At 40.1% G+C, this 16285-nt stretch overlaps 1 protein-coding gene across 5 annotated transcripts in view; it reads left to right on the top strand.

Moving 5' to 3' along the window:
• The window catches only part of AFF2 (AF4/FMR2 family member 2), a 340514-nt gene that overhangs the window by 249423 nt on the left and 74806 nt on the right, over positions 1 to 16285 (top strand). For all 5 annotated transcript variants that reach the window (XM_033072136.1, XM_033072135.1, XM_033072139.1 and 2 more), the window contains exon 9: positions 10457 to 10494. In XM_033072136.1, the coding sequence (XP_032928027.1) occupies positions 10457 to 10494 (38 nt within the window). The remainder of the gene's footprint in view (positions 1 to 10456; positions 10495 to 16285) is intronic.

The following is a 16285-nucleotide window of genomic DNA, read 5'->3' as shown; positions in this document are numbered from 1 at the left end:
TCACATGGTAATGATCTAAGTTCATATCATTTGCTTATTATCAGCAGAAGTTTTCAGTAGCCACCTGAAAATCTGGGCTGAGTTTTCTGCAAAAAGCATAACACACCACTAAAACACACAGTGTTATCAAAAGCTTTTAACTAGTTCAAATTCACAGAATCACATGTGATTTTTTTCACTCATATAGTTACTGTGTATTATTCCATCAGTGAGGAAGGGAATTAATACAACCCTCAGGAAAATGGGTTGCTGTAGAGTGCACAGGAGTACAGATCAGGAAGGACTTTGCCCCTGCAGCTTGCAGCTGTGCTCTTGCCTGGGCTCTGGGGCAGCATCTGCCCAGACCAGCACAGGAGCTGGATGAACTCCATCCCTCCCACCGCTTCACCTTTTCCAAGTGTTTCCGTGGGTTGACATTGTCAGCTCAGTATCAAAAACCCTCTACCATAGTAAAGAAAACAATAGAGGAGAAGAAATGCTGGCAGGCAGGCAGACCTAACAAAGTGGGAATTAAATGTCTTAGCTGAAAAGTTTTACATTATAGATCTTCAAGAAGCCTTCTCCTCTCTTCCTCAGAAGTAAGCAGGCACTCCATTAATCTCCCAGCACTCTAACAGGGGCTGCTTCTACCTGAAACTACCAAGCTCTGTCAGCCCCACTGTAAGACATCATTCATGTGAAAAAGAAGCCTTAGAACCCCTGATGCCTCTGTCACTACTTAAATAGAGTAGTTCCTCACTACAGCCAAAGGATCCTGATGCTGGAGATCTGCCAACCTTTTTGGGTTGGAAGAGGGACATGAGGCTTTCAGTCCACAGGATGGGCCATGTACTCTGTGTGTTTGCATGGCTGTGCACACAATTTTTTGTAAAGGAGTCTTTATTATAAGCATGAGGAAAATATATTCCACCAGAGCCTCTTGCTATGTATGGTACTTAGGCAAAAGCCCTGTAGTGTTTTGGCAACAAAGCAGAGGCAGCAGCAGGTGAGAGAACTGATCAGCCCCAGCCTTGTTGTCACTAAGAGAAAAGCCAGCCTTGGTCACACTGTCCTGTAAAATAAATCTGAAATCTGTGAAACCTTCAGACCATCTGTGTGCTCAACATTCACTAATATGACCACCTAGGACACATTTATCTCCCTTTTCTCCTCAGAAGGAGAGTGGGATTTTTATCATTAATGTCTTGTGAAGAATTCTGGTGAAGAAAGTGTCTGGGTTTCTTACACTGGCCATCCTGCAGCATTGCTCTTCTGTAAAAGCCTAAGCAACTGTCTATGAACTTCAAAATCTGAATTCCTGGGAGTTTTTTACACCAGTAGAGGATAGTGCTAGTGCTGAGTTTGAGACAGGGAGAGTTGCAAAAGGCTGAAGGAGGGACTCATACGTGTCCAGAAAGAGTTTAAAGTAGGTGCTGGAAAGGGTGTGACAAATCCAGTAATTAGCCTCTGTCAGCCAGAGTTAAGGAAAAAAGTGAAAGTTGATCTCTCCTGGAGGTATTCTGGAAAGAGAACAGTAATGAAAGCTAATACACACCTTAATATTTCTTAGGATGAATTCATCTGCCACTGCAGATGAAGGTTTGCTGGGGTTGTAGGTGCTTCTGTTGGGTGTTGGCAGGAAGAATCTTCCCAGAACAGATCTCCCTGCACACAGGGACAGGTCAGGACCACAAAGTGCAATTGATTTGAGCAGGGTGCTCTGATTTGAGCAGGGTGGAAAGTGTACCTGCTTTTCAAAATTACCAATTTCATGGCAATACTATTAAGTCTAATTTTTGGAAATGTGCAATTTAGTACAGTAAATTCACGAATACAAGCCGCACTGAGTATAAGCCGCATCTCTGGGTGTTGGCAAACATTTCGGTTTTTGTCCATAAATAAGCCGCACCCGAGTATAAGCCGCTCTGTCATTTGCAGCGAGGACCCGCGTGCAACAAAGTTGCCAAATAGTAACAGAACCGCGGCAGGGCGGGGTTTACTGGCTGAGCTAAGGCTGTGCAGGCTCGGCTCGCTTGGGGCTGCCGACGGGGCCAGGTGGCCCAACCCGGCTCTGCCACTCGACGGGGCCGCTTGGCATTGCCCGCTGCTCGGCGCCGCCGCTCGGGGCCGGCCGCCACTGCCACTGGGCTCGGTCACCCCGGCCCGGCGCTGCCTCGTGGTGGGAGGCAGTGACGGAGCTTCCCCGCACCCGTGGCGGCGGCAGCGGGCGGGGACGGAGTTTCCCCACTTCTGCCGCAGCAGCGGTGGACCAGGATGGAACCTACCTGCTCCTGCCGTGGCAGACGGGGACGGAGCACCCTGCCTCCTCCCTGAGCTGCGGCAAAGGCGGCACGGAGCCCCCGCCGGCTCCCTGAGCCACGGCAATGGTGGCGCGGGGCCCCCCCGTCTCTCACCCGGACTGCGGCAGAGGAGGGAAGGAGAGAGCTCTCCCTCCTCTCTCCCCGCCCCCCGTGCTGCCTGCGGGCAGCCAGGCTCCACCCGCGGCGCAACAAAGTAGCAATTTGTAACAATCGCGACGTGCCGGCTTTGCAGCTGCTCGGCTCGGCACTCTGGCTGGCACTTCTGAGGTTGTAAATGTCAGAAAATTATTCACATATTAGCCGCTCCTGAGTATTAGCCACATTTCTGGTTTGGGAGCAAAATCTTAGTCAAAATGGTGCAGCTTGTATTTGTGAAATTACTGTAATTGGCTAAGTCATGTGAGCAATGTACTAAACCAGACCAAGGTCAGCAAAGTTATTTCATGTGTATTTACTTCTGTTGTCTCTGCTTTCTGCTTGTAATACATTTAACATTCAGTATAGATGTAATGTTCAATATAAATTAAAATCCTCAAAGTCTTTATTTCCTGCACAGGAAATAAATGGGCAGCATGAACAGCAGCAACATCAATTCACTGCCACTGCTGGTACTCCATGACTCTGCCCTTTTGTTTCTCATGTCTGGGGAACTATTCATTTACTTAAGGTAGGGAGAACACTAAGGATAGATTGAATTCCCAAAGAAATGAGATGAAGGCCTTTATCACAAAGGAAAACTTAAGGGCATAAACTGCAAATGAGTAGGGGTACAAGGGGCTGTGTCTTGAGGTATCTGCCTGTCCATTGTGGCAAGGTAAGTGAACATTGCAAAAGTAACAATCAGGTACTGCACTCTAAAACTACACCTCGTACAGAGAGAGAGAGACCTTAATAATAAGACCACAAAATATCAGCACTCTTGAGATAAGTTTCAGGGATACAAAAGATAGTTCTCCTGCTAGAACTGGGAAACTGAGCATTCCACAAATTGTAGTGACTATCTTCAGCTGATACTAAGGTCACAGGATATTCTTTGAAACAAAGAATATCCTTTTGCTGCTTATTCCTTGAAGGAAGTTTGGGGAAAACTTTTTGTGTCTCTTATAAAGGATTCTTGACCTTTTCTATGTTTCTTCTGCTTCTTCAATTTTTTAATTATATAATTGACATGATGAAGTACAGCTATGGAGTAAACCCAGCAAAGAATGGATTTTTAAATTATTTGTTACCTAGCCTTCTGGAGGGTTGAACCAAACACATATTTTAGAAAAAATCATCAGTAAATAAGACAGTAGCAAATACTGAGTTTTAGTTACCAATAGATCTTTTATATTTTCACAATTGGATTATCATTCACTAAGCCTTGGTCATTTGTGATCAATTTGTAACAAATTCATTTCCAGGAAGGGATGTTTCAAACCACAATTTCAATGTGGATCTCTTTTTTTTTTACAAATGTGCCATTCAGTACAGTTTTCTGAATTTCTGTCACCAGAGATGTATAGTTGTTTTAACAATAAAACAATTCTTACGAAAAATCAGGTCTAGCTCTAGACATTCTCTACCATAATCAGTACTGTCAGAACACTTGAATTTACTAGGTTTTGTGAGACATTGGTTAGCATTTTTAAATTAACTTGACAATTACAGAATTCCAGAGTTGGAAGGGATCTCAGGAGATCAAGTCCAACTCTCCTGACAAGGCAGAGTTCTGTTGAGTAGGTTACAATGATTCATAGGACTGCAAAAGCAGAATCAGTAGAATTTGTAATGTCATGTTACAATTTCTCCTTTGTTGGAATGAGGACTCAAAATTAGTACAAATAGCAACTTTTCATCAAGAGCATTTTTTATGGGACAGGAACACACTATTTCAAGCCTCTTTTTTCAAGGTACATTAGTATTGAAGTCCTGAAATAAGCAAACAGGCTATGTGAGTTATCTTTGCAGTATGGCAGCTCATTGACACACAGCTGTAACAGAAGACATTGAGTAAACTCAAACCTGTGTGGCAAAAGCAGCAATGTTCACAGTACCCACACTGGCTAATTTAAACTCAGCTCAGATATGTCTACTCAAGCAGCCAAGCACTCTTCGGAGTGCAGTGTGCACTCAGTGTGTGTGTAGCTCTTTTCTCGGTTTAAAAAAAAATAAATTATAGAATAGTTCTTCAAGAATTGGAAGTGGCCACATTTGTTATTGCACACTTTCTTAGTTTGATTTATGCCATTAGACTAATGGAAAACAGGGTTTTGGGAAAAAATGCTGATAGAAGCCCAAATATATCTATGTTGTTGCTCAATTAAAAGCAGTTCATGTCATCAAGGATGAAGGTGACTCCTAAACCACAGACAGACTGGTTGAGATTTAGTCATTTTAACTCGTTTTGTTTTGTTTTGTTTTGATTTGGTTTGGTTTGGTTTGGTTTGGTTTGGTTTACCCAACCTTTACTGCAACAATTGAAATGAAATTTGCAGTATTTCAAGTACTCCTGAGCATCTCTCTGTGAAGCCATGAGGTTACTGCATTGCTGAAAGCAATGATGGAGAACCCTCTGTGGTTCATACACACAAGGGCTCAGTGAACCATTCTGATTTGCAGATACCACATGCTTGGTGACTTGATAGTACAAAAAATGGGGTTTGGATGATCCATTCTGTACATCGAATCGTAAATGAAAAATACTCATTTTTAAATATGTGACATGAGGAGAACAGTATCTTCTCCATTGTTTTTGGTCATAGGTACAGTTACATTGGGCTTTTTGTCCTCCAGGTGAGACTGACTGGAAACATTATACAGAGAATCTCAAATGCAGGGTTGCCAACTTCATGTCAAAGGCAATTAGCAAGAAAGAAATACAATCTCCTCTGTTGACATTAGGGGACAGGTAGAGAGTGTAACCAATGAAGTAAAGAATAAAAAAAATATTAAACACAGCTCACATATTTATGCATACACATACTGATCCTACAGGCTTTGGGTTTTGGCTTTCTGATTGTCAGAACAATTCTGGATGGTTTATTTGCTGTGCACCATGTTTTCCTCCTCCAGAGGAAATCCAGCTGTATTTAGCACCAACTGTGTCATCAGAGAATCGGAGCACAGCACAGTCAATAAGTTGTGGTTCCCAGCTGGTTACTTAGGATCATAGAGAAGGCATTCTGTATAAGTTAGAGCATGGTATAACTTCCGAAACAAATTATAATCTAGGAGGAGATATAAACAATATATATAAAACTTAGCTAATGTGGAAGGTATCTTTGTTTTTACTGTACTGTTGAATTGAGTCTCTGCAGAGTCTCTTCTATACCTACAGCACAGGAGAAGAGTGTGGTGGGTTGTAAACTTATTTGTGTAGTCACTTGGCTGCTCACCCAGACAGAGCTGGTTAGAAACTGGGAAATAAACCTGAGTTAGAATTGCAGCAGCTCATCGAAAAAGGGGAGGAGTTTGAGTATGAAGGCCTGCCTTCCTCTGCCAACACGTTCGATGGCATGAAGTGTCATCTGTCTCACCCTAAGAGATACTTGGAGGTTCAGCAATTGCCTTCCTAGCTGGCTCACCACTGTTTCTGAATCAAGAGGGTGAGGGAGCATTCTTGGAAAAAAATTTTTGTCTAACCTCACTTTCTCAAAATCAGTTTCCAGTGAAAATTCTGGATTTTCAGTTATTCAATGGAAAATACATCTTTTCTTTGAATAGCAGACACTTTGCCTGTAGCACTTCACCAAAAATGTAATTTGCATTTTGCAGATGCCAGCTATTTTACTCGGTTATTTTTGAGCTGTCCTCTTGTCAGTTCATTCATCTCTCATTTGTGATGTAGGAAAGTTGTACTGACTGAAATACTTTTTCTGGTTCATTCAATCCAAAAGTCAGTCAGGTAGTTGATGGTGATGAATAAAACCATCATTTTCACGTTCTGCAGTCCTTGTTCTCAATGTAGAAGTAGTTTGTTCTTATTCCCATGCTTAATCTTTTGTGGAATAATTAAATGCCTTCTAATAAAGTAAGTTTATGGGTAAATCCACACTACAGAACAAGTACAGCACAGTACAAGTGCCTCTTCAGCTAATGGTAAAGCAATTAGTACCAAAATCAGGTGTAGAGGTAGGAGTCATTCACAGCTACAAGAATCAGGGTAAAACATCCCTGGGCAAAAATTTCTGATGGATGAGCCTCTGTGTCTTACTGCTTTTCACACATTCCTCATCTTCTTCCGTCTTATTCAATACTGGAGTCAGCTGTTGAAATAAGGTCTTAGGGAGCAGAAGCACAATTATTGAGAGGCCATAATTGTTTAAAAAAAATCAGAAGAAAATTGCAAATTAAAGTGGAATGATTGTCTGGTTCACTTCGACTTCCATTTTCTAATCATCCTAAATTATTTTAATGCACGTTTTCAAGCTCAAAATTAGCAAAGGTCCCATGATGTAATTCTCCTAACACCCATTGAATATTACATTATACCAGTCCAATTTCATTTCAGTCTTTGGCAGCAGCATCTGTCACTCAGGGCACATATATGGGGGTTTAGGGACCTCCCACCTGTTCTGTTTCTGGACAGTACTTTTAATGCGTGAGGTTTAGGAGTCATTGTGAAGTTGAAATCAGTTTCTTACTTGTAAAGGTCTAGGAGTGTAAGATTAAAAAATAACTCTTAAAACATGTTTGTCTTTGAAATACCTTAAATTAATAATCAAAAACTTGCATTGAGTCTAAAACAAATCAAACTGAGTCACGAAGATGAGAAACAGGAATTATTAACTGAGTAGCGAGGCTGATGGAGGCTCAATGAGATCATTTTGTTCAAAGATTAAAGACAATGAACACTGAAATAGTTGAGGAGGATGGCTACGAACACATCTGACTAGAGCTGCTAAATTCAGTAATGATCAAAAGTTAATTATCAAAGCAGAGAGAACTACTCAACACAGAAAATTTGAGTCAATAGCTAAGCAGCCGAGAAAATAAGTAATTTGGAAGAAGTATTTTCCTATAATGAAGTCATATAAAAGACGTACATTTCAAAGAAACCTGCCTAAAACAAGATTGAATTCTTCCTGATCAGAGAAAAATAATTAGCTCTAATTGATAGACTTGCTGCACACTAAGTATTTTCAAACAATATGTTTCTGCATCAAAGCTTAATGTGTAGAGTTACTCAATGTCACTTTGATTTTGCCTTCCATTATCTTCTGCCACTGGACATGCTCATATCACAACAAATACACTTTGAAAAATGAATGAACACCTGCAAGACAAATAAAAGCAGAAGGACAGATCCTGCATTTCTTTCTCCGATTAAATCCCTGACATATTGTGTGCTGTGTTTGGCAGCACTGCAATCCCGCTCAAAGTTAATCCTTTGTAATAGGAAATTACCGGTTGCCTGATGATCCAGCATTAAACTGGGCTGGCATGTAGATTAACCTAAGCACTTGCAATGTTTTCTCAGTTTTGTAAAGTACGCATGTGTGTGAAGGACACTTCCTCTAGCATGTGCCTCTTAAGAGTTAGGAAAGTGCCTTTTTCTGGTAACAAAGGGGGAATAAAAAGGTGGAAATTCTCCATGTAAAAATCTAGGGAAAGATATGTGCTAGAATGTTCACAGTCCAAGAAAACAAAATATATCCATAATTCTTTTTTCCTGAAGCTGCTATATTTCTTTCAGGATAAACAGTTGTGATCGACATAGCTAAGTGGTCAAAAATCAAACAGGCAGTTTAGACTCTGCTCTTTGATATTCTGTGACTTTGACATTGCCAGTTCTCACTCTCTGAAATATCTTCATCTTCTTTAATCTTTCATGTACACAGTTTAGCTCACACCATCATGCATGTGCTCTCCAGAATATATTCTGCTGTACTTTGTATTAAATCAACTGCATTATCATGATTTACCTGTGATCCTAGACACTCTCCTCTCTGCTGTTTCCTCTTCTTTATCTGTATCTTGATACCTGGTTTTGTGTAGTGATTTTTGAATAATTCAGGGGAAAACCTTTATTTAGATGCAAGTTTCACAAGCTTGAACTTAGAATTGTTACAGTCCAGCTATTTAGTATATAGAAGAGTCAAGGAAAATACCACTCTACAGTCAAAAAAAAATCTGACATTGTGGAAGAATATTTATGAGCTTTAAAAATAATTTTAGTTTCCTGCAGGATGGGACTGAAACTTGGCTTTTAGTGGGAAGCTTGGGAAACTGAAATGCCATTTTTGATGGTGTTTCAGTTTATTTAAAATGGAGCATTTGTGTGTTGTTATGTGTAGTTTATTACTTAGAAAGTTTCTCGATAGCATGCTTCTGACTCTGCATTAGCATATAGCTGCTGAAAAAGGAGATTTGGGAGAGAACTATTGGAAAGAGACATGATCCCATTATCTCGCTTTTGAGGCAAGTACCCTATTTCATCATAAGCTTATTTGAGAAGGCATAATTAGGCTTGGTTTTCCTCAATTACTTGTGCAATCTGAAGTTGAGCATTTCCTGAGGTGTTTTATTTAAGTGTTTTATTTAGCACCCGTGCTGTACAATTAGTATAGTTTATTCCTATCATGCATTCATTGATTTATCCTTTAGATGCAAAATATGATCCAAATGGAACAAAAACATTTTTTTTGCAAGTTGAGAGTCAGCCCAGAGGATTTCTGTTGCACTATCCAAGTTCTCACAAGCTCTCACTCTTTCTCCCAAATTTTAAACTCACTGTTAGGGATTTCTATGTATTTAAACACAGATATTAATTACCTTTGCTATGATAGGAGGCAAAAGTGCCAAAAGAGCAGGTATTTTGAAAAACTGGCCCCATCATAGAGCCCAAGGGAAAATTAATTCTGGCAGATTTGGAACCCACTTGGCAGATCCCAGAGGTTTCTAAAGTTCATCAGTTTTCATAAAGGATTTAATTTGTCAAGGGCTTATATGAGCATTTCTCTGAACCACTAATACCCACCCTTCTTATGTAGGAACCATTTTATTTCCATCCCTAAGTACAGCAGAGGTTAAGGTTCCTCAGCACAACCCTTCTCCTAAATGTCGGCAGGCTTTGTAAAGCCTCTGCAGGTAATCAGGCACTAAAACTTTCCTTTGTATAATGGGCTTATGGATCAGTTGTCTTAATTCTGCCTTTCACCACTCTCTGTGCTTGTAATCTCACCAACCATCTGACCACTTTCTACATGTAAATCTATTACAGCCTTGTTCTGCAAACACCAGGAGGAATTCTCTGAAATGGTAGAACACTAGCTTTTTCTGCCAGTGATATTTCCAACCCTCTTCCTTTAAAATATTATTTACCTATTCTGAACAAAACAAGAGTGGTATGCAAGGTCGTTTCAGATTACATAATTATGCCAGAGAAGCATTAAAGGGAAAAGTCTCCGCTAACATCTTGAGCGGCTTAAGCAGTGTGATAGACTGGCGCGGCGCTGCCATCGCTGCCCCCAGCTGTGTTGCTTAGCAACATTTTAATTCAAGAAGAATCGAAGGAGATGAAATCCCTGTGGAGAGGGAAACAGAAATAAGAGGGCCGTTGACAGATGATCTGAGTTGTTTCTTCTAATATACTGTGAAGATCACTGGCTCTTTTCATGAATGATAAATGGACTGTACACAGATCAATGGGTTCAGCAATAAACTGGAACCAGGCTCCATGTCTGAGGTGGTGCAGGCCGAGAGGCCCAAAGATTTACTCATTTAGATGATTTGGAGTGTTTTTTCTTAAAGGTTTCACAAGAGGAAATTGATCTGAACATTTGGTCATCTCTTGCCCTTTTCTGTTGCTGGTGAATAAAAACAGTTTTGGAAATTGAGTCCATTCTTCCCTCTGTTTTTTCCTGTTGTTGTTCTTGCTCCTGATAGGCACAGATAGCTTGTGACAAAGGGGACAGACCTCAGAGTGGGAAATGAAGTACCAGCCCTGAATGAGAGGTTCCTAAAGAGTGGTGGCCATTAAAAATAAACAAACCCTGCTAATATCACAAACTGGGGCAGGAGCATTTCAGACACAGTGCTATGTCTCTGAATGGTCCTACAGCCTGTGCCCCAGCTCTGGGATGTTGCTGGTGAAAAGCTCCCATGAGCTGATGTTTGCTTGCTTTGGTGTGTGGCTTAATAATTTGTTTCCCCCATCCCTCTTGTGTTTACAGGCTGCCGAAAAGACAAAATTGAGAAACATTCCTGTAAAGTAAGTTATTTTTATATCCCTTTGAGAATGCACATTTAACAACGTTGTATGCAATGACTAAAAATGCAGTAAGAAGGGTGATGAAGGAGGTAATAGAATTCATGTTGCCCCTAATCATAGTAGTAGGAAGGTCAGTATCATTGAGGAAAGCTTTTGATTTCTCATGTGATTTCTCAATGATTGCACTCCTCAAGTTTTCTTCAGTTTCCATAAATTCATGTGTTGTCCATGAATAGCTGCCAAATAATCACAATCATCCTCAATACATAGTGCTTCCAGCCTTTGGGAGGTTTGTACCTGCTAAAAAGTTTATGATTTTTAATTGCAATGCTCGAGAAGGTCTGATGGGGGAGATAACTAGGAATGTGCCAAATAATTTCTAGACACCATATATTTCACCTATGTATGAAGGCTTTACCAACCATTGATTAAGAACTCTTTCTTCCTCTGTGCATGCCCCTCTCTTATACCATACACACGTTTCTGCTCTTTGCAGCAGGGCTTTGTGAAGGATGAGCAAGCTACCAGGGAGCAATTTCAGGGGCATTTTATGATAAGTTCTTAAATCTTAGGGCACTAGCGGCAACATTCCACCATATGTCATTGAATTAAGAAAGTTGCTGTATAGATGTCCTGGGTCTTTGAGAAAAGGCATTTTCAGTTAAAGCTAAGAGTATCAGTTATTAAACAGTTATTCTGTTTAAATAATGAATACTTCAGTCCTAATGGGCTCTTATGTACCAATAAAAACACATTTTTTACTTCAGTGGGTTATCATAGCAGTTTAACTGCATCCCAGTAACTCCATATTCCTGTTACAGAGTTCTTATTTTTATAGTAGTTTGCTGATCTCTCCGACTTCCACACTGGAGTGGGTTTGTGTTTGTAAGAACATGCACTGACAGGACTCCCGATCATTGTGTTCTAGCACACATAACAGAAGAGTACAGTTATATCTGTCACTTGGATTCCATCATGGATAGTCATTTACACCTTATAAAGTGAACACAAAATGTGTATGAACACTCCTTGGAGTGATCAGGCAATGTGTCAGATGACCATAAATCGCCCTATCTTTATGTTTCATTCAGTCTGATAAAAATTAGAAATAGGATCCAGCATGTGAAACTTGTAATAAGACAATATTGCCTATATGGCTAGTTCAAATTCAGTTCAAGCTGAATTAAAGTCATTATTAGCTGGTGGTTGTTTAGTAGAGAGTGAAATGAGCTGTGTTTCACCTCACATTATACAGGATCCAGGACCTGCAAAGTGATGAAATTCCTGGGGAACAGATCTAAAATAATCAGTTATCATTCATACACTTTTTAAAATATTTTGAGTCAAATTCTCAAGAATTACTTAACTGAATTGTACCTTCTCACTTATAACAAAGACATTGAGCGCTGCAGTTGCTAAACATCATGTATGTGCCACTGATGCCAAATTAATCCACCAGAAATATTTGGGAGTTGGGGGGAAAGGGTGATTTAGGTTAAATAATTTTTATTGGACTTGAGTAAGGGTAACATTTTGACATGGAAGAAGGCCAGATGGACAGTCTCACTCTTTCCACCTACATATGTGTATTTCACCCTGTCATGTTTCCCCCCGCTGGTTGTTTAAACTTCTGCTTGACTATGTTCATGGTGGCAGTTTCAATTAGTACCCTAGGGGGATCCATTATACATATTAATTACACTATGCATAGCAAAATAGCTGAAAAATCTGCCTAGTTTTGTTCAGTGACATGTAACTACTTGAGGTACCTGTATACAGTTATGATTGTATGCTAAAGCTCGCAGGGCGAAAGAAAGAATAGTGTCCTTAAGATAGCTGTAGTAGCCATGGATTGCATTTATGTAAGTGTCAGAGCCACACTGGGTAGAGCTCAGGCTTGGCCAGCTTTTAGTTGCTACTTTTGTAGCTCTCAGATGTCAAGGAGAATTTCACTTGAATTTTAATGTTCTTCAGCTATGCAATGTAAAGTTAGTGGGTTCCATTGTCATAACGGCTGAAAGCTGTACAGATTCCTTCTACCATATGTGACTTATCACATATATTTTTTTAAAACACATTTTTATTATTAAGACATATGTGATAGTGCACTTCTTCAAATGTGAATTGCTTTTGGCTAAAAGCCATGCACTAATAAGTAGAGTTGAATCTAACTACATTTGACATCTGCTATAATATTTTTTTAACATATATAAATATATATATAAAATATTTGCAGTTTTCATTAGCATAAAAAATTTCCTCGTTTTTACTTTATGCTGACATAGTTCTTGTGTTACAAACCTGGAAGCAGAAATTGCTCCCTTTTAAAGACTGTAGGTTATATAAAGTCCTTGGACAGAGCCAATAGTGCCACTATTTAATGTATTAATTTAGGAGCATGATGAACATTTCTATAGAAATGGTCTATTTACTTTCCATTGCTCAATTCATTAATGTTGCTGGTGTAATGTTTGGTAGGAATTTTACTGTTCTTTTATGTTCTCTTGAATCCCGACAGCATTAAATAAGGCAGAAATACAAGAAAAGGGAGAAAAACAAGGAAGTTTTCTTTCTGCAGTTCAGTAAGGCAGCTGGTTTCTCAATATCCAAGTGTGTGTTGGTGTGTGGGAACTTCCTGATGGCCCAAGTAGGTGCAGTGGCACGTGGTTCCTTCAGAAAGACTTGTCTTTAATTCCATGGTGCTTGTAGTACTGGAAGGCACAAGGTATCCTCAGAACTCATCTTTATGTATTGGTAGCATCATCTGACATAATATTGCTATAAAAAAAGACCCAGAAAATAGCTAAGAAATTTCTGTATCTGCAGAACTGATTTTTTTTTTTGTGAAAATAATGTAGTTAGCATTTCCAAAAGCATAAGACCCTTTCCTGTCAGTGTATGACACCAAAGTGGGCCCCATACCTGCTGAATCCATTATATTTTACTGATATATTTAACTGATATATGCTCTCCTGACCTTGTTATGTAAGGAGCACTTGCTTTCTCCCATGGGTTTTATCCGTGCTTACACTGAGAGTCTGTGATACAAAACGGATTTCATGGATGTAACATCCTACATGCTTATGTACTTGCTGGTTCTTATCAAGCTGTCCCTATCTCTGCATCTGAAAAAGGTCACATGACTTAAACAATTTCACCCTGTGGAGGGTTTATGATTTCTGAAGAGCTGTTACATAAGAGGTGGTTTCGAATTAGGGCACATCCAGAGGAATAAATCTTTTATATACCCTGTTATTTGATGCAAGAGGGGAGAAACAGTGTTATCATTAAAACCCCACAATATCTTTGTTCTGAAACCCAGATTTCTTTCCAAACTTGTGTAGACAATGGGAGCTCACATCAGCATAAACTTAGAGGAATCATGTTCATGTTGACTTGGATCACATCACTTGTCCTGAGCTTGGGTGAGCTGCAGGATCCCCCATATCCAGGGTAGTCCTCACTCTCAACACAAATGCACTTGGCTTGGCAACCTCTACATTAATGTGGACTGGAGGTCAACCCACCCAGTGCTTTATCTCTGCCAGCAGCAGAAGTTTGGAGGCAAAGAACAGCAATTACGGAGACATCATCCATGGGGAGTATCCTCCAACCTTCCTGCACGCAGTGTTTTGCACTTCAGAAACACATATCCTGTGTTTAGAAGGCACCAATGGACCTATTTTCCATGCAATGTCTTTCCTGAACTCAGTTTACACCTCCTGTCCGCACAATGTTGCATGATATTGAGCACCACAGTGTGGGAGGAAAAAGTCTTTCATTTGTTTTAAACACTTTAAGTCATATTTTCACTGGAATCCACTCAAGTAGTTATTCTTTCAGAAAAGAGCAAATGATTAGTCACTGTTCTTCATTCCTGCTATTACATCCCTCTGTTGTATAGACCAAGGAGGCTTCCTACTCCAGATCCACTGCTAATGTGGATTAGCCCACCAGGGGGCTATACAGACACAAGTCAATTGGAAAGGGAGAGTCTATGTCTTCTGTGTTGGGCAGAGACAGTGTTAGGGAAATAAACGTGTTCTTTTCAGGTCTTCTTTACAAGGAGATGAGTTACTTGCATGGCAACACCCTTCTGACTGCAGACTGGATATAATGTCACTCTAAACACATGTTCTCAGGTTACAGTAATTTGTGAAAATGGCCAGATGGATTCCTAGGGAAAATGTGGGCAGGTGAAAGAATGATTTGCCTAAAACTTAGTGTCGTCCAAAACTATGAAATACAAGGGTTTTGTAAGAAAGAAATTAGAATTTAAAATTGAAAATGAATGCTATTAAGAGTGTAGTCATGTAGTCCATGAAATTCTGTAGAACTGTGAAAATATTGGAAGCGACTTCTTGCTTCAGGGAAGAAAACATTGCCTTCCTTGAGTGTCCTTTATACTCCCTTCTTTTATAGTCCCTTTTAAAATCTTCAGTAGAAAGTAATGGCATTTTCCCTAAACACCTGCATATGTTTAAATTTGCTGTAGTTTTAATGACTTCCAGATACATGTGTTGAGATTATAGCTTGTGTTAAAATTCTACTGCTTTTTATCTTTTCAAAATACATTTGTTTTCCATCAGCCACAAGTTTGTTAACCAGAAAAATTTCTGGTGTTTATTGTCTTTTCCTGCCATAAAATTCATCTTCTCCTCTGAAGGGCATCTGACTTGACTTGGTATGGTTTTCTGTCTCAACCATCATTGGAAATGCAATCCATTAACATTTGATATCTTGACATTTCAATTGACCTCTCATTTGCAAAGCGCAGTGGTATTTTTTGTGGCCTTTTCATCCTTGATTATACATGGGATAGGAGTACCTGTTTCTCCTGACTGCACTTTAAAAATATCTTTGTTTTACCAGCTGGAGTGGCACCTTGTTTTTGCCTTCCTGGCTAGACCTTATTCTGCATGGAAGGTCTGAGGCCTAAGCAAGTCATGCAGAGCCGAAGGATTTTCTTACTGACTCACTAAGCAGGAGGGTGAGCAGGTCAGGCTCTGAGGGTCAGTTAATGTATGCAGCAATAGCAGTAACCATAAATAGATCTCCTGCTCCCACTGGCAAAAATGCAGGCCGGTGGGCTGGCTCTGAAAGTTGTTTTGTTTTTGACCAGCCAGATCAGGCGCTTGTACCAAATAGAAGCAGGGAAGAGGCAGCATGCTACTGGTGTACATGGAGCTCTTCCACTGCAGGATATCTCTTGGCCTGTGTTTAAAGAGGGGCAAAAAAGTGTGTCATGACAAGTTTGAAAAAGCCTCCCATTCATGGATAATTGTATGGGAGGATGGCCACGTATATGTATGTGAAAGAGGGTCAATTTAACTTCGATATAAGGAAAACATTTTAACATGAGGGTGGTGAAATACTGGCACAGGTTGCCTAGAGAGGTGGTGGATCCCTCTTCCCTGAAAACGTTTGAAGTCACATTGGACAGTGTTCTTGGCAATCTGATCTAGTTCTATCCCTGCTCAGTGTAGGGGGGTTGGGCCAGATGACCTTATAAGATCCTTTCCAGCCCAAACCCATCCATCGTTCTGTGTGTGTATACATATGTACAGCATGGATACATAGGCACCTGTGGGCCACAGGTATCTATGGATATTTGTCCGTATGGACAGGACATTTGCTAAAGGACTTAAACCATTTTTAAAGAAACAAAAAACCCAAACCTGCTATATAAGTCATTCTCAGTAAAGCTCCCAAGCAATTTCCACACGTCACCTGTTTATCTATGATTCTAAACCTTCCTTCCTCACATTTCTCTTCAGACTATTTCTGGCAA

Source organism: Catharus ustulatus, chromosome 14 (assembly GCF_009819885.2).
Source record: "Catharus ustulatus isolate bCatUst1 chromosome 14, bCatUst1.pri.v2, whole genome shotgun sequence".
Lineage (NCBI taxonomy): Eukaryota > Metazoa > Chordata > Aves > Passeriformes > Turdidae > Catharus > Catharus ustulatus.
The sequence above is the reverse complement of the archived record's forward strand: the minus strand, read 5'-3'. Positions and strand labels throughout refer to the sequence as shown.